At 45.5% G+C, this 18,002-nt stretch overlaps 1 protein-coding gene across 1 annotated transcript in view; it reads right to left on the bottom strand.

The window, feature by feature from the left end:
- The window catches only part of SHC2 (SHC adaptor protein 2), an 80,768-nt gene that overhangs the window by 39,582 nt on the left and 23,184 nt on the right, over window positions 1-18,002 (bottom strand). The window contains 4 exon segments of the mRNA XM_087704993.1: window positions 5,993-6,046; window positions 8,966-9,085; window positions 9,899-9,959; window positions 12,518-12,588. Of these exon segments, the coding sequence (XP_087561119.1) occupies window positions 5,993-6,046; window positions 8,966-9,085; window positions 9,899-9,959; window positions 12,518-12,588 (306 nt within the window).

Below are 18,002 nucleotides of genomic sequence, written 5' to 3'. Positions count from 1 at the left end.
AGCTTTGCAAAAATGGTTTGCCACTGTTTTCTCTCATCTAAGATTTCCTGGTGGTCTCTTTTCCAATAGTAATCAGGGCCAACCTTTCCCAGCTTGCAGAACTCCCAGCGACATGAGCCATACTGGCTGGGAGCCCCCTGAAAGTCATACTGGCTGAGAGCGCTTGTCTGAGGTTGCAAGTTATGAAGGGTGGGCCCCTTAGTACTGGAAAAGAGACCACCAGGAAATCTTAAACGAGAGAAAACGGTGGTAAACCACTTCTGTGAAACTGACAAGAACTGCATTGGATTAGAGGAGTCTAAAACAGTGTTTTTCAAAGTAAGCCATTTTAAAACATATGGTCATCAACTCCCAGAATTGCCCAGCCAGCCATGGTGGCTGGGGAATTCTGGGAGTTGAAGTCCGGGCATCTTAAAGTGGCTAAAGTTGACAATCCAGGCCTGTGGCCTCTTAGGTTTGACTTCCTTCCGAAGTCCCACAACTGCTTAGCCTGCAACAGCACAACTCCACAACCATCTTCCTCACCTGACATGCTGTCACAGATCCACAAAAGATCTTGGTTATACTATCTGGCTTATTTTAAAACTGTGCTCCAGTGGTTAGCATTTTATCAAGAGAAGCAGAGACCGAATCCTGGGCTAATTACCAATGTTTTACAGGTTGCAAATGCCACACACCAAATTGGCTGTGCTCTGAGCTCTCCCAATCTACAGATCCATAAACTGAAATGTCATATATCCTACTTGAGCAAGGGGTTGGACTAGAAGACCTCCAAGGTCCCTTCCAACTCTGCTCTCCTGTTCTTCTGACCCAACATGTTAGATTTCGCCCGATACGTTGCCGCAGAAAAACAACCTAGCCAAGATTAAAAGCTAATGGTTGTGAGAATGCAGCCACTGGGGTTTTTAACTCATCTCGGCTAAACGGGGCGTGTGAATCTGGCTAGCATTCAGCAGGGCGCAGCAGCTGTTTCCTAGCTTCTACGCAGGAAGAAAAAAAAAATCCAGCTCATTAGTTGTTAAATTGCCTTTGTTCATTTCCTGCAAGACAGAATCTCTTGCTCACTTTTTCTGTGACATTTACACAGCCCAGACAAACACTTTGAAATTTTGACACCTGAGCAAGCGGCAAGCTTTTTCTCTAGCCTGGAAACGAGGCTTTTGTTATCTTCTGCATGTGTGTGTGCACGCAGGTATTATCTGTGTGTCTATCATACACAAAGACACACACACACACACACACCCCTACATCTTTTCTACCTTCACCCCTCTGCCCTGCGTTTCAGCCCCATCTAAGGGAAATTTTTTTAGCACAGGCGTCTTTATAAAACACTGTAAAAAAAAACGCATCCAGTTTTGGTCACCACCACACTATAAAAAAAGATGTGGAGACTCTAGAAAAAGTGCAGAGAAGAGCAACGTAGATGATTAGGGGACTGGAGGCTCAAACATACGAAGAACAGTTGCAGGAACTGGGTATGTCTAGTTTAATGAAAAGAAGGACTAGGGGAGACATGATAGCAGTCTTCCAATATCTCAGGGGTTGCCCCAAAGAAGAGGGAGTCAAGCTATTCTCCAAAGCACCTGAGGGTAGAACAAGAAGCAATGGGTGGAAACTAATGAAGGAGAGAAGCAACTTAGAATTGAGGAGAAATTTCCTGACAGTTAAAACAATTAATCAGTGGAACAGAAGTTGCCTCCAGAAGTTGTGAATGCCCCAACACTGGAAGTCTTTAAAAAGATGTTGGATAGCCATTTGTCTGGAACGGTATAGGGTTTCTTGCCTGGGCAGGGGGTTGGACTAGAAGACCTCCAAGGTCCCTTCCAGCTGACATCTGTAAGCACCATACATTTAATCCTCATCTTACAACGGTTTATGTAGTGACCATCCAAAATTCCAACGGTACTGAAAAAAGTGACTTATGACCGTTTTCACACCAATGACCATTGCAGTGTCCCCCATGAACACATGATCAAAATTCGCATGCTTGTCACCTGGTTCATATTTATGACCTTTGCAGTGATCCGGGGTCACGTGATCACATTTTGGGATCTTCTGACAAGCAAAGTCAATGGGGGAAGCCAGATTCACTTAACAACCATGTTACTCACTTAAAAGGTGCAGCAATTCACTTAACAACTGTGGCAAGAAAGGTCGTAAAATGGGACAAAACTCATTTAACAACTGTCCTGCTTAGCAACTGAAATTTTGGGCTCAATGACGGCCGTAAGTCAAGGACTACCTGTACCAGGTAATACCACATCGTTATCATCGTAATTATTATCATCCCCATGATTATTTCAAAAAACGTTATTGTCATGTTGTGCAGGAGCAGAATTTCAGGGAGTCCTTGACTTACGACCACAATTGGGCCGGGGGCTTGTTGCTGAGTGAGTTACACCCCGTTCTTTGCCATGGTCTTTAAGTGAGCCATGCTTTGACTTTGCTTGTCAACAGCCGGCTGGGAAGTCACATATGGCAATCCAGTGATGCTGGCTGCTGTATTTGTCTTAAACCAAGCACCGTTGTAACTTTGAAGGATCATTAAACTAATAGTTGTAAGCCGAGGATTATCTGTAGTATCATCTTCGTTAATTAAGAGAGTGCCTGTCTTTGACTTTAGACTAAGGCCGCTGTTTCTATGGATTGTGCTAAACATAGCTGGAAAGCCATTGTTGTGTTGCTGTTTAAAATGTTGTTGTCGAACATATTTTCTTAGTTAAATAAGGTGAAGAGGGAGAGAGCCTCTTTACTATGAGGATTAAGGTTCAAGTAATCGAGTCTTCTCTTCTTTTTTTCCTCCATTTACTTCATTTCCTTTTCTGTTTCTCCTTTCCTTCCCTTTTCTTCCTTTCCTTTCTTTTCCTTTCCCTTTCTCCTTTCCTTGCCTTCTCTTTTCTTCCTTTCCTTCCTTTTCCTTTCTCTCCCTTCTCTGTCCCTTTTTCTCTTTTCCTTTCCTTCCCTCTCCTCTCCCTTTTGTCTATTTACTTTCTTCCCTTTCTCTTCCCCTTCCCTTCTTCATCCATCTACTTACTTTCCTCTCCTCTCCTTTTCCCTTTCATCTATTCTTTCTTCCCTTTCTCTTTCCCCTTCCCTTCTTTCATCCATTTACTTCCTTTCTTTCTGTCTCCTCTCCTCTTCCCTTTTGTCTATTCTTTCTTCCTTTCTCTTTCCCCTTCCCTTCTTTCATCCATTTACTTCCTTTCCTTTACCCTTTCCTTTTTCCTTTCATCTATTCTTTCTTCCTTTCTCTTTCCCCTTCCCTTCTTTCATCCATTTACTTCCTCTCCTCTCCTTTTCCCTTTCATCTATTCTTTCTTCTCTTTCTCCTTCCCCTTCCCTTCTTCATCCATCTACTTCCTTTCTTTCCGTCTCCTCTCCTCTTCCCTTTTGTCTATTCTTTCTTCCTTTCTCTTTCCCCTTCCCTTCTTTCATCCATTTACTTCCTTTCCTTTACCCTTTCCTTTTCCCTTTCGTCTATTCTTTCTTCCCTTTCTCTTTCCTCTTCCCTTCTTTCATCCATTTATTTCTCTCCTCTTCCCTTTCGTCTATTCTTTCTTCCCTTTCTCCTTCCCCTTCCCTTCTTTCATCCATTTACTTTCTTTCCTTTACCCTTTCCTTTCCCCCCTTTCTTTTCCTCTCCCTTCCATCTATTTACTTTCTTCCCTTTCTTCTTCCCCTTCTTCCCTTCTTCCTGCATTTACTTCTTTTCCTTTACCCTTTCCTTTCCTCCTTCCTTTCCTTTCCTCTCCTTTTTCATCCATTTCCTTCCTCTCCTCTCCTCCCCTCCCCTGTTTTTTCACCCATTGACTTCCTTCCTTTTTTCCTTCCCTCCCCTATCTATTTTCCTTCCTTTCTTTTTTATCCATTTATTTCCTTCCCCCTTCCCTTCCCCTTCCTTTTCTCCTTGCCCTCATTGTTGCCTTTTAGACATTATTTTTTCCATCATCTTTTCTTGCAGCAGTGGAGTTTGAAAAGAGAAATTCTCCTGCTTGCCAAGGTCATATTATCTGCTGCTTTGGAAATGTCAGCTTTGTTAGATTCTGAGATAAATGACCTGAAGAAGGAGCTTAGCTCAGTAACTCACAGGCAATGGTTGCCACGTAGGCACCGCTACTTCACACAATGCCTCACTCATCTTCATTTAGCGACCCCATAATCCCTTGTGGAGTGGAGTCTGGGCAACTGAATGGAGCTAGTAGTGTGTTTACTGGCCAGATGCCCTTCCCGTCACCAATGCAGAGTTTAGTTCAGCAGATCAGAGGTGGGTTCCTACCAGTTCGCACCTATTCGGTAGAACCAATTCGTCAAATCTACCGAACCGGTTAGAAGAGGCTCCACCAGTGGACCCGGAAAGCAGCCCACACCTACAGAAGAGGTTCCAAATGTTTTTGAAACCCACCACTGGTCCTTGGATATGATTATTCTACACTATCATGCTCCTATTTATAAAACTCAGTGCCTCTGTGAAAGGTGAGGATGACTACTGCGTTTGTGGTGCAATCAGAACATTGCGTGTGTTGAAGTTGTTTTAACGCAAACCAAAGATGCCTTTTAAAAAACAAGTTTACATCATATTCTTATGCAGGCCAGTGCTGTGTGTGAGGTAATTAAAGGTGGTTCTGACAAGTGTCGTCGGCATCTTCATATCTGGTCACATGGGCGGCAAGCCACTCCCATCCAATCACATGGGCGGCAAGCCACTCCCACAAAGGAGACCACAGCCACAGAGTAGGTTCGAACAATTTTTGAAACCCACCACTGCAGCAGATATATTGTCGTTCTGCCTAGAGAGAGAAATCTCTGCCTCCATCTAGGATCGAACTCACAGCCTCCTGATTGTGAGGCAAGAGCGCCACCTATAGGCCACCCCACCAGTTGCCTCAGGGGTGAAATCCACTTACCTTTGCTACCGGTTCGGTAGCAATGTGAGCATGCCTCACAATAGGACCGCCTGAGTATGCGCAGAGCGTGCCCGCAAATCAAACAGCAAGGGGGGGGGGAATCAGCTGTGCCACACGATTTAGGTTAGCTAGAAAGTAGGAAATCCTGCTTTCTAGCTAATATAAATCACGCACCAAAGCTGATCGTCGGAAAAACTGGTTTGTCCGAACTGGTAGCAATTTTTTTACTACCAGTTCGAGCGAACAGGTAGCATTTTTTACTACAGGTTCAAGCGAACAGGTAGCATTTTTCTAACTACCAGTTCGAGTGAACAGGTAGCATTTTTTTACTACATGTTTGAGCGAACAGGTAGCATTTTTTACTACAAGTTCGAGCGAACAGGTAGCATTTTTCTACTACCGGTTCGAGCGAACAGGTAGCATTTTTTACTACTGGCTCAAGCAAACAGGTAGCATTTTTTACTACTGATTCAAGTGAACAGGTAGCATTTTTTACTACTGGTTCGAGCGAACAGGTAGCATGTTTTACTACAAGTTCGAGCAAACAGGTAGCATTTTTTACTACTGGTTCAAGCAAACAGGTAGCATTTTTTACTACTGATTCAAGTGAACAGGTAGCATTTTTTACTACTGGTTCGAGCGAACAGGTAGCATGTTTTACTACAAGTTCAAGCGAACAGGTAGCATTTTTCTACTACTGGTTCGAGCGAACAGATAGCATTTTTTACTACTGGTTCAAGCAAACAGGTAGCATTTTTCTACTACTGGTTCGAGTGAACAGGTAGCATTTTTTACTACCAGTTCAAGCGAACCGGTCCAAACTGGTAGCATTTCACCCCTGAGTTGCCTCCTGAAAAAGCACCTTTGGGATATCCTGCTACAATATCTTTAAACAAAAACCGCATCTGCCTACCCCACGTTGTTGGGGAAGATTCAACAGCTGGACAAAAATGCCAGATCCAGTCTGAACATCTGGCTGACGGTGCACCCGACCATAATAACACATTGCATAACAATTCTGCATTTCTTTCCTGTGAATCTAAGTTCCCTCCCATGCACAGAACACAGACGTTCAACGTTCCCCTTACCGTGTCACCCCCCGAAGCGAAGGAGATAGATTGCATGTGGTGATTCGCGATGATCTACAATGGAAACAGATAGATAGAGATGGAAGGGAAGGTATGATCAGCTTTGTGAGGAAGAAGGGGGGAAGGCCAATAAAAAGGCTTGGACATTGCTCAGCAATTGGCTTAATCATATTGTTCTGACCGAGGCTTCCCAAGAGCATGAAGCAAATTCCTGGTCCTGACAAAAACCCCTTTTGTTAATTGACTGTGAATTCTGCTCCTTCACATCCAGCAAAGTCTTTCAAGGGAGGATTTACAGTCACAGAGCTTATCTGGCTTGGAGAGCTGCCAGGCCGACATCTGCAAAACTTGGCAAGGAGCCTCAGAGATTCACGAACCAATTAAGCCTCAGAGATTACGAACCAATTAAGCGAACTCATTGTCTCCTGCAAACTCCACTCCCCTTTCGCTCCCCTTTTATTTCCTCTGGGAGGGGTCATTCATTGTCTTTCCTGTGGCCTTACTCCCAAGCTGACCCCTGTTCTTTAGCTGTTTCCTTCATCTGGCAACTCTGTGCATGTGAACACTGGGAACGGGCTCCAGATGTTTGTCTGCCTCACTGATATCTGACTCTGAAGGCAGCTGATAACTGTCAGAAGGCCCTGGCCCCCTCTCTGCCTCCGACACAGAGCCCTCATCAGAGCCTTCCCCAGACTCCAGGACTGGCCTATGTTCCTCCCCAACCTCCTCACTCTCCGAATCTGCTGCCAGCTCTGCTGGCTGCTGGCGGGCCACAACACATATTGCTCAATAAACAGGCGTCACCAAACTTGGCAACTCGAAGCCTTGTGGACTTCAACTCCCAGAATTCCCCAATCCTTAATTGGCTGGGATCACCCATGCAGCCAGGTGAAAAACACCAGGTGTTCGCTGTATAGGTAGTCCTTGATTTACGACCACAATTGGAACCAGAAAATTCACAGTTAAGCAGTGCAGTTATTAAGTGAAATACCACATGACTGCATCCAACGTTGCAACCCTTTTTGTTCGGCAGTCATTAAGCGAGACATTGTATGTCCACAACTTGCATCCTTCCCTATCGATTTCCCTGTTGTTGGAAGCCAGCTAGGAAGGACACAAACGGCGATCACATGATCCCAGGACACCAAAATCGCCATGAATGCGAGCTCGTTGCCAAGCACTCAGTTCACAATCAGGTAACTGTGAGATGTTGCAACAGGTGTAAATGCAAGGACCATTGAAGTCAACACTGCCGTAACTTCAAACAGTTGCTAAACGAATTGTCATATGTTGAGCACACCCTGTAAGTTGATTTTACAGCAAGGCAGTGCTTTCTGGTTTTACCCCTTCAAGAAAGGATTCCCTAATTGACTGGGATCACCCATATGGCCAATCCAAGAATCTCACTCTAAATTGGCAACATATGCCTATGTTTTATGTTTTGTGGATTCAGGAGATTCAGGCAATTCAAATGAGTTTAAAGATTTATTGCAAGCTTAAGCTCTCTACAAGAATCTGACCAACTAACAGTCAAAGTAAATGAGCGGGAGATAAGAAGTCATTCGCAGTGGGCTGGTTTAAGATATCTTGCAGGTATGCAGGGACTCGTGACTTATGATGTGTTTGACCCAGAGGTGGGTTGCTCCAGGTTTGGGTTCACTGACAAATGCGCGCTCGACAAAAGCATGCCAACGAAACCACGGCGAGAAAACCGCGAGGTCGAAATTGCACCGACGAATGAGCGCAGAAGCACGCCGACAACAGCGCACCGACAAAAGCGTGCCGTCAACAAACAAGTAATAACAACCTAATAACCCTAACCCTAACCCTAATCTTAACCTAAGCCTAAACCTAACCCTAATCCTAACCCTACACCTAACCCTTAACCTAACCCTAAACCTAACCCTAAAGCTAACCCTGAACCTAACCCTAAACCTAACCCTGAACCTAACCCTAACCCTAATCTTAACCTAACCCTAAACCTAACCCTAAACCTAACCCTAAACCTAACCCTAAACCTAACCCTAAACCTAACCCTAAACCTAACCCTAAACCTAACCCTAAACCTAACCCTAAACCTAACCCTAAACCTAACCCTGAACCTAACGCTAAACCTAACCCTAAACCTAACCCTAAACCTAACCCTGAACCTAACCCTAAACCTAACCCTGAACCTAACCCTAAACCTAACCCTAAACCTAACCCTAAACCTAACCCTAAACCTAACCCTGAACCTAACCCTAAACCTAAACCTAACCCTTAACCTAACCCTAAACCTAAACCTAAACCTAAACCTAAACCTAACCCTAACCCTAACCCTAACCCTAACCCTTAACCTAACCCTAAACCTAAACCTAACCCTAAACCTAACCCTAAACCTAACCCTAAACCTAACCCTAAACCTAACCCTAAACCTAACCCTAAACCTAACCCTAAACCTAACCCTGAACCTAACCCTAAACCTAACGCTAAACCTAACCCTAAACCTAACCCTGAACCTAACCCTTACCTTAACTTAAATCGCGCTTTTGTGGGCGCAGTTTTGTCAGTGCGTTGTTGTGGGCGCGTTTATGATGTCATGGTTTTCGCGCCGCGGTTTTGTCGGGCGCGCTTTTGTCGTGTGCGCATTTGTCGGGTCACGCCAGGTTCGGCCCAGATCGGGCGGACCGGTAATAGAGGGGGTAGAAGGCTCTGCCCACCCGCCAATACGCTTCTGCGCAGAACCTTATGCGTGTGCGCAAAAGCATCACGCGAGCGAGCACGTCCAAACCAGTAGTAAAAAAATTGGCAACCCACCCCTGGTTTGACCCCTCCCTCAGGCTCATCCTGCTCATCCCCTACAGATTCCTAATCTCAGCCAAACCTGTTTTGAAGTGAAGGTTTTCAGATTTGCCTTCTTCCAACACATACCTGAGGGAGGTGTCAGATGGCAGATGGAACAACAACCCATATGGAGGAGGATGGAGGTCTCACCTGTCTGGTGGTGGGGATCATCAGGTTCAAACCATCGATGGAAATGTTGACGGCTATGCTAATGCCGGCGAATCGGAGATTGCTCTTGCCAAGAATTGAAAACAGGCTTTTGTTGGGCGCCTGGGAAAAACAGAACCAGATATCAACCAATCTATGAAAGAGATTCACGAACCAATTAAGCCTCAGAGATTACGAACCAATTAAGCGAACTCATTGTTTCCTGCAAACTCCACTCCCCTTTCGCTCCCCTTTTATTTTCTCTGGGAGGGGCCATTCATTGTCTTTCCTGTGGCCTTACTCCCAAGCCGACCCCTGTTCTTTAGCTATTTCCTTCATCTGGCAACTCTGCACATGCGCACACTGGGAACAGGATCCAGCTGTTCTTCAACCCCACTGATATCCGACTCCGAAGGCAGCTGATAACTGTCTCAATGGCCTTGGCCCCCTCTCTGCCTCCGACACAGAGCCCTCATCAGAGCCTTCCCCAGACTCCAGGACTGGCCCATGTTCCTCCCTAACCTCCTCACTGTCTGAATCTGCTGCCAGCTCTCCTGGCCACTGGCGGGTCACAACAGAGTTGGCAACAACTAGCACAGTAAAATCGGCAAGGACTCCTTCACTTTTTACACATGTTTACTCATGGGGCTGCAGTGATCCAAACAAACTAGTGATGGGTTGCAGGCGGTCCGCCCTGGTATGGGTGTACCGGAGTCAGCCCGGAGCTCCGGATACCGTTCCGGTACAGTGCTCGGAAGGACACACCTGCCCGCCCGAGCTCCTTCCCGGTTTTTTAAGTCTTCTGCGCTACTGCGCACAGTGCGGATAGCACCGACGCGACGCTGAGCAGCTGGAGCATCGTGGAGGCTAGTGGAGGGACTAAGACGCATACGGGTGCTGCGCGCGTTCTGGAACCCGCCACTAAAAGAAACTCACTTTTTTCTTCCAGTTCCCTCTGACTCCTGGGACCGTCTCGTACAGTCGGTTGATGGCTTCCCTGCAGCAAAGATAATTTCAGGATGGATATTAACTCCAGGAAACAAAACAAACCTCAGTCAGAAGTTGCTTTCACTAGTTTTAGTCATCCAGCCAAAGCTTGGGTTCATTCACTTGGCGAATGGCCTATCTTGCAAATGACTCAAATTGTAAAATTACCCCAAAAGATCACACTGAACTACAGAAACATTATCCGCTCTGAAAGCTAACCACGCTTTGGATATGCTGCAGGGGTGGGTTCCTGCCAGTTCTAGCCTCTTCTATAGAAGAGGTTCCACAAATCTACCGTGCCGTTTAGGACCGGTTCCAGCTCCCTCCCCCCGCCCGTCCACACATCATCAAGATGAAGAGTGAGAGGAGGAATTCTGGGAGTTGAAGTCCACAAGTCTTAAAGCTGTCAAGTTTGAACACCCTCGGGGTTTTTTTTTCTAACGGGGTGCAAGGGTCTTGAAACTTGACAGCTTTAAGACTTGCACACTTCAATGCCAGAGTTCCTGAGCCAACATGAATGGAGGAGGAATTCTGGGAATTGAAGTCCACAAGTCTTAAAGCTGTCAAGTTTGAACACCCCTGGGGTTTTTTTTTTCTAAAGGGTTAGGGGTACGAGGGTCTTGCAACTTAACAACTTTAAGACTTGCGTGCTTCAAATGCCAGAGTTTCTGAGCCAACATTTTGGTTGCTAAGCAAGAGCGTTGTTAAGTGAGTTTCATCACATTTTACAAGTTGGCCACACCCACCCAGTCACATGGCTGGCAAGCCACTCCCAAAAAGCAGGCCACACCTACAGAAGAGGTTCTAAAAAAATTTGAAGCCCATCACTGATATGCTGCAAATAGATTTCTTATTATTTTCACTCATCTAATTAACTATGTTGTCTTGCATGGCAATGTCAGGATGTCAATAACTTCCATCTGCTTTTCTCAGGCAAAGATGCTGGAGCTGCCCGATTGTAATCCCTAACTAAAACACAACGTGACAAATTACAGGTAGTCCTCAATTTACAACCATTTGTTTAGTGACCGTTCAAAGTTACAAAAAAAGTGACTTGTGACCAGTTTTTCACAGTTACGATCTTTGCAGCCTCCCCGGGATCATATGGTCAGAATTCAGACACTTGGCCACCGATTCACATTTATGACGGCCGTAGTGTCCCAGGGTCGTAAAGTCAACTTTTGTGACCTTCTGACAAGCAAGGGTAAGGGGGAAGCCAGATTCACTTAACAACTGGGCTATTAAGTTAATGACTGCAATGATCCACTTAACAACTGTGATAAGAAAAGTTGTGTACAATGGGGCAAAACTCATTTAACAAATGTCTTACCTAACCACATTGTGGTCGTAAGTTGAGGACTCTTGTATCGTCCCATAAAAAAGATATCTTATGGAAAAGATGTTGTCTTCTTAAGGGATATAAGAAAGCTAATGATAAAAAGGAGGCTTTGGGGTTTTTTTTGGTGCTCTCTGAGCTTGCTTGTTTTCTTGCAGACGTTTCATTACCCAACTAGATAACATCATCAATGCTAGTCCTGATGATGTTACCTAGTTTGGGTAATGCAACTTCTGCAAGAAAACAAGCAAGCTCAGAGAGCATCAAGGACCATACATTTCAACCCTGAGCTACAAATATTCTCATTATTGGGACATTTGATTTGATTTCATTTCATTTATATGCCGCCCTTTTCCCCAAAGGGGACTCAGGACGGCTCACAATTCAAATCAGGAAAGGGGGGTACAGACAGGAAATAAAAAGACGAAACATAACAATACATAATTTAAAAACACACAACAGTCATACCATTCGAGACGGGAGGCAACAGCTCTTTAGCCCCAGGCCTGTCGGAACAGCCAGGTTTTAAGGGCTTTGCGGAAGGCCTGGAGGGTGGTGAGGGTTCGAATCTCCACGGGGAGTTCGTTCCAGAGGGACATAAGGAAGCTAATTATGAAAAGTTGACTGTCTCCTTAAGGGGCATAAGGAAGCTGATTGGTACACCCTTTTTAGGAGCCAAGGTGGCGCAGTGGTTAGGGTGCAGTACTGCAGGCTACTTCAGCTGACTGCAGTTCTGCAGTTCGGCTGTTCAAATCTCACCGGCTCAGGGTTGACTCAGCCTTCCATCCTTCCGAGGTGGGTAAAATGAGGACCCGGATTGTTGTTGGGGGCGATATGCTGACTCTGTAAACCGCTTAGAGAGGGCTGAAAGCCCTATGAAGCGGTATATAAGTCTAACTGCTATTGCTAACTGCTATTGCTAAGAGAGCCGTTGAGGCCACTTGGAGGTTTATCTGTGCCTTCAATGATTCTCTAAAAGGATGCAAATGACCAGCTATCTGCAAGGAAAATAAATCCTTCCATTTCCCCGCCATCCAGTCAGAGCTGAAGAAGCTTCTTGGATGAGAAGCGAAACGTCTCCAAAGGAAAAAAAAACAGAAAGTCCAGTTGCCTATTGAGAAAAAGCACCTTTAGGACTAATCTGCTAGCGAAACATCTGCAGGAAGAGAGCAAGATCAGAGAAGACCAAGAACCCCGAGGATAAAAAATGAAGGGAGAAAATGGGTACTTACTTGGTGACTTGTGTCCGGGTGTTAAAATCCAAAGATCTCATTGATCGCAGGATCTCAATGCAACCCATATACTGGGGAAAGAAAGAAAGAAAATGCAAAATAAATCCACAAGCATTAATTTGGCTGAAACCGCTAATCTGATCCTACATTTCTCGGTTCCACCACAAAACCGCGGTAGACTAAAGCGCGCGCAATGAAAGCGCGTACGTGACGTCATCACAGCGCGACGAAAACAGCACGCTGTGAGCGGTAAACTTAAAATTAACGCGTAAATCTAAACCTAAGCCCCCCAAACCTAACCCTAAACCTAACCCTAAGCCTAACCCTTAACCTAACCCTAAACCTAACCCTTAACCTAACCCTAAACCTAACCCTAAACCTAACCCTATACCTAACCCTTAACCTAACCCTAAATTAACCCTTACCTTTATGTGAATCGGCTTGCTTTAAAAGCGCTTTTTAAAGCGCCCTTTTTTCTCCACGGTCGTATTTGTCACGCTGATGATGACGTCACGTACGCGCTTTAATCGGGCGCGCTTTAGTGGACCGCGGTTTTGACGGATCACGACATTTCTCCATCTGCCTTGTCATGGAGGTCCATGTACCCATGTGCCTCCACGACTCTTTGAGAGCTGTATGCAATGAAATTTCCATTTTAATGTGCACTGATCAGTGTGTACATTCATAGTGACAATAAAGTTAATCTATCTCTAAATCTAAGTACCTCCTGTGATCTTTGGAGGGTGATCTGCTTAAAAAGTCTCCTTTCTAAACTAAGTGGGTTCTCCAGCCTTCTCCTAGGCTCTATCCTCTGGGGTGTTGTTGTTGTTGTTGTTGCAGTTGTAATTCCCACTAATTCAAGCTTCAGAAACACTGGCTAGCGAATTTTAAGTTTTGCAATTTAAGACGGTTGTTATGAACAATCCTGATAATTCATCACTTCCAGTGTTTTCATTCGTTCATTTCTTCATCCATTCATTCACTTTCTATAGCCGCCTATCTCAGTCAATGACTGTGGGCAGCTTATACAGTTCTAGGCTGCATCAACAGAGGGATAGAATCAAGATCACGTGAAGTGTTAATGCGACTTTATAATGCCTTGGTGAGGCCACACTTGGAATACGCCATTCAGTTTTGGTCGCCACAATGTAGAAAAGATGTGGAGACTCTAGAAAGAGTGCAGAGAAGAGCAACAAAGATGATTAGGGGACTGGAGGCTAAAACATATGAAGAACGATTGCAGGAACTGGGTGTGTCTAGTTTAATGAAAAGAAGGACTAGGGGAGACATGATAGCAGTCTTCCAATATCTCATAGGCTGCCACAAAGATGAGGGAGTCAAACTATTCTCCAAGGCACCTGAGAACAAGAAGCAATGGGTGGAAACTAATCAAGGAGAGAAGCAACTTAGAATTGAGGAGAAATTTCCTGACAGTGAGAACAATTAATCAGTGGAACAACTTGCCTCCAGAAGTTGTGAATGCCCCAACACTGGAAGTCTTTAAGAAGATGTTGGATAGCCATTTGTCTGGAACAGTATAGGGTTTCTTGCCTGGGCAGGGGGTTGGACTAGAAGACCTCCAAGGTCCCTTCCAGCTGACATCTGTAAGCACCATACATTTAATCCTCATCTTAAAACAGTTTATTTAGTGACCATTCAAAATTCCAACGGTACTGAAAAAAGTGACTTATGACCATTTTCACACCAATGACCATTGCAGTGTCCCCCATGAACACATGATCAAAATTGGCATGCTTGTCAACTGGTTCATATTTATGACCTTTGCAGTGATCCGGGGTCACGCGATCACATTTTGGGGGGGTTGGTCTAGAAGACCTCCAAGGTCCCTTCCAACTCTGCTATTGTATTGTATTGTAAAACAGCTTTTTCCAAAATGATACCTCCAAATGATAAGTCCCAGAATTCCTACATGCACTGGGGTGAAATTCTGGGAATTTATTTATTTATTGAATTTATATTGCCGCCTATACGCCCATGGAGACTCAAGGCGGCTTACAGAATATAAAACCACATTTAAAACAATAAAAAAACTAGCGAAAAGAATCAAATACATTAATATAGTGCAATATAACAAAATCAATCCCCGCCTCCAATCACCACCACCACCTGCCTCGGCAACAGCAGATCACACAAGCCATTTAACGGGCTCCATCCCGCTCTGTGTTCCCCAGGCCCGCTGGCAGAACCAGATCTTCAGCGCCTTCCGGAAGAGCATTAGAGTGGGGGCCATTCTAATCTCTGCGGGAATGATGTTCCAGAGGGAGGGAGCCACCACAGAGAAGGCCCTTCTTCTGGGTCCCACTCGGTGTATCTCCCTTGGGGATGGGACCCACAACATTCCCCGCCTCCCCACTCTGATGCTTCGGGTAGATGTGACCGGCAAGAGACGATCCCTCAAAATTAGAGTTCAATAGATCTGGCGCATACAAGATTGGGAAAAATAGCTTTAGCCTTCAGGCATCTAATTTAGTGTTTCTCAACTTTGGCAACTTTAAGACCAGTCGACTTCAACTCCCAGAATTCCCTAGTTAGAGTGTGTTGTCTTCAACTCCCACCTTGTTGGCTAGGGAATTCTGGGAGTCCACCAATCTTACGACGGCCAAGGTTGAGAAACACTAACTTAGCTCAGTTCTGTTGCATAGCCCATAGGTGTTGTGGCCCGCCAGTAGCTGGCAGCAGAATCAGACAGTGTGGAGGTTGGGGAGGAGCATGGGCCAGTCCTGGAGTCTGGGGAAGGCTCTGATGAGGGCTCTGTGTCGGAGGCAGAGAGGGGGCCAGGGCCGTATGCCAGTTATCAGTTGCCTTCGGAGTCAGAGATCAGTGAGGCAGAAGAACAGCTGGAGCCTGTTCCCAGTGTGCGCATGCGCAGAGTTGCCAGATGAAGGGAAGAGCTCAAGAACAGGGGTTGACTTGGGAGTAAGGCCACAGGTGGATGATGAATGGCCCCTCCCAGAGGAAATAAAATAGGAGCGAAAGGGGAGTGGAGTTTGCAGGAGACAATTAGTTCACTTAATTGCTTTGTGACTCTCTGAGACTCCTTGCCAAGTTCTGCAGATATCGGCCTGGCAGCTCTCTGTGTCGGAGGCAGAGACAGGGCCAAGGCCGTCTGGCAGTGATCAGGTGCCTATTGGAGATAGACAGCAGTGAGGCAGAGGAACAGCCGGAGCCTGTTCCCAGTGTGCGCATGCGCAGAGCTGCCAGAAGAAAAGAACAACTCAGAAATCAGGGTCGACTTGGGAATAAAGCCACAGGTGGAAGGTGATTGGCTCCCTCCCATAGGAAACAAAAGAGGAGCGAAAGGGGAGGGGGCTTTTGCAGGAAACAATTCGTTCAGTCGGTCATTAGATTCATTTCAGGAGTGTGAAGATCTGTCCGTGAATCTCAGAGACTCTGTGCCCAGTCTTTCCTTGCACAGCACCAGAGGTGGGTTGCTCCTGGTTTGGCCCAGTTCAGCCAAACCGGTAGTGGAATTCAGGCCTGGGTCTCAGAACCAGAAACAACCCAGGCCTGCCATACCCTGAACTGTTTCCCTTGCTGCCACTGCTGGTCCACTGTCATTTTGGATTTTAGTGACTGCACATGCGAAGTTCACTGTAAACTGTTCTGCGCAAGCGTGAAAAAAAAATTACATTGAAGAGTGGCATGCACATTGCATGTGGGTTGCAAACCAGTAGTAAAACTGGCAGCAACCCATCCCTGCAGAGCACCTCATTTGGAAAATATTTACATGGCAGCTTTCCAAGATCAGATAAGGTCTGTGGTCATAAATATTCCTTTGAAAGACTGTTTGCCAGGCCTTGGCTGAATGTGAATGAGAGGAATTCACATTCGTTTAATAAAAGGGGTTTTGTCGGAACCAGGACTCTGGTTTTTTGGGGAAGCTTAGGTCAGAACATTAGGATGAAACCCTAGTTTAATGGTGGTCACCTGATCTTGCCAACCAATGAAGATAAAAATAAAACCACTTTTTTTTTCAAATGTTGGTCTGCACCAGTGGTGGGTTTCAAAAATTTTTAGAACCTCTTCTGTAGGTGTGGCCTGCTTTGTGGGAGTGGCTTGCTGGCCATGTGACTGGGTGGGAGTGGCTTGTCAGCCATGTGACCAGGTGGGCGTGGCCAACTTGTAAAATGTGGTGAAACTCACTTAACAACGCTCTTGCTTAGCAACCAAAATGTTGGCTCAGAAACTCTGGCATTTGAAGCATGCAAGCATGAAGCATGCAAGTCTTAAAGCTGTCAAGTTACAACACCCTTCCACCCCTAACCCTTTAGAGAAAAAAAAACCAGGGGTGTTCAAACTTGACAGCTTTAAGACTTGTGGACTTGTGGACTCCCAGAATTCCTCCTCCAGTCATGATGGGTTAGAAACTCTGGCATTTGAAGCACGCAAGTCTTAAAGCTGTCAAGTTACAAGACCCTTGCACCCCTAACCTTTTAGAAAAAAAACCCCAAGGGTGTTCAAACTTGACAGCTTTAAGACTTGTGGACTTCAACTCCCAGAATTCCTCCTCCAGTCATTTTGGCTCAGGAATTCTGGCATTGAAGTGTGCAAGTCTTAAAGCTGTCAAGTTACAAGACCCTTGCACCCCTAAGCCTTTAGAAGAAAAAAAACCCAGGGGTGTTCAAACTTGACAGCTTTAAGACTTGTGGACTTCAACTCCCAGAATTCCTCCTCTCGCTCTTTGTCTTGATGATGTGCGGACGGGCGGGGGAGGGATCTGGAACCCGGTCCTAAACAGCACTGTAGATTTGTGGAACCTCTTCTATAGAAGAGTCTAGAACTGGCAGGAACCCACCCACTCTGCACCCTTTGTCATAATGGGTAATGAAGCCCGAGCTTCAAGCTGATCTAACATTTTTGCTGTTAAGGTTTAATCCCCGAGTTCCTCAATCGAATTTCTGAGTTACACAGCACCCGGGTGTGATTGCTGGGAATTAGCAAGGGAGGTCGTGTCCTCCTTTCACAATTCAGCAGCTGTCACACCGCAGCTCTTAAAACCGTTTTGCAATTCACGGCGAACGAAACAAAAAAAACCGTACAAATCATCGGCTTTTGTTTTCCCAGGGCTGCGATTTGCTTTATTTTGTATTCCATTTTGTTTTACAGTATTTATTTATCTGTTCCGCTTGATCCCTGCCAAATGAGCAATGTAAATCAGTGTCAACATCATCAGCAAAATGTTAAGGTTCCCTTGAAAAGCAGGAAAACATCGTAACAAATGGTAAACAAACAAACAAACAAAAACAAGAGAGGGCTTTGAAGTTTAGAATAACCATGATAAAATCAGTGGTGGGATTCAAATTTTTTTTACTACCGGTTCTGTGGGCGTGGCTTGGTGTGGGTGTGGTTTGGTGGGCGTGGCAGGGGAAAGGTTACTGCAAAATCCCCATTCCCTCCCCACCCCACTAACCTGCTTTCCAGCTCCGTTCTCCTGTGCAGGGCCACAGAAGAAGTGTAAAAAGTT

Source organism: Thamnophis sirtalis, unplaced genomic scaffold (assembly GCF_051295495.1).
Source record: "Thamnophis sirtalis isolate CommonGarterSnake01/CBP01778 unplaced genomic scaffold, rThaSir2_p1.2 scaffold_1, whole genome shotgun sequence".
Classification (NCBI taxonomy): Eukaryota; Metazoa; Chordata; class Lepidosauria; order Squamata; family Natricidae; genus Thamnophis; species Thamnophis sirtalis.
This window is presented reverse-complemented; position numbering and strand designations above follow the sequence as displayed.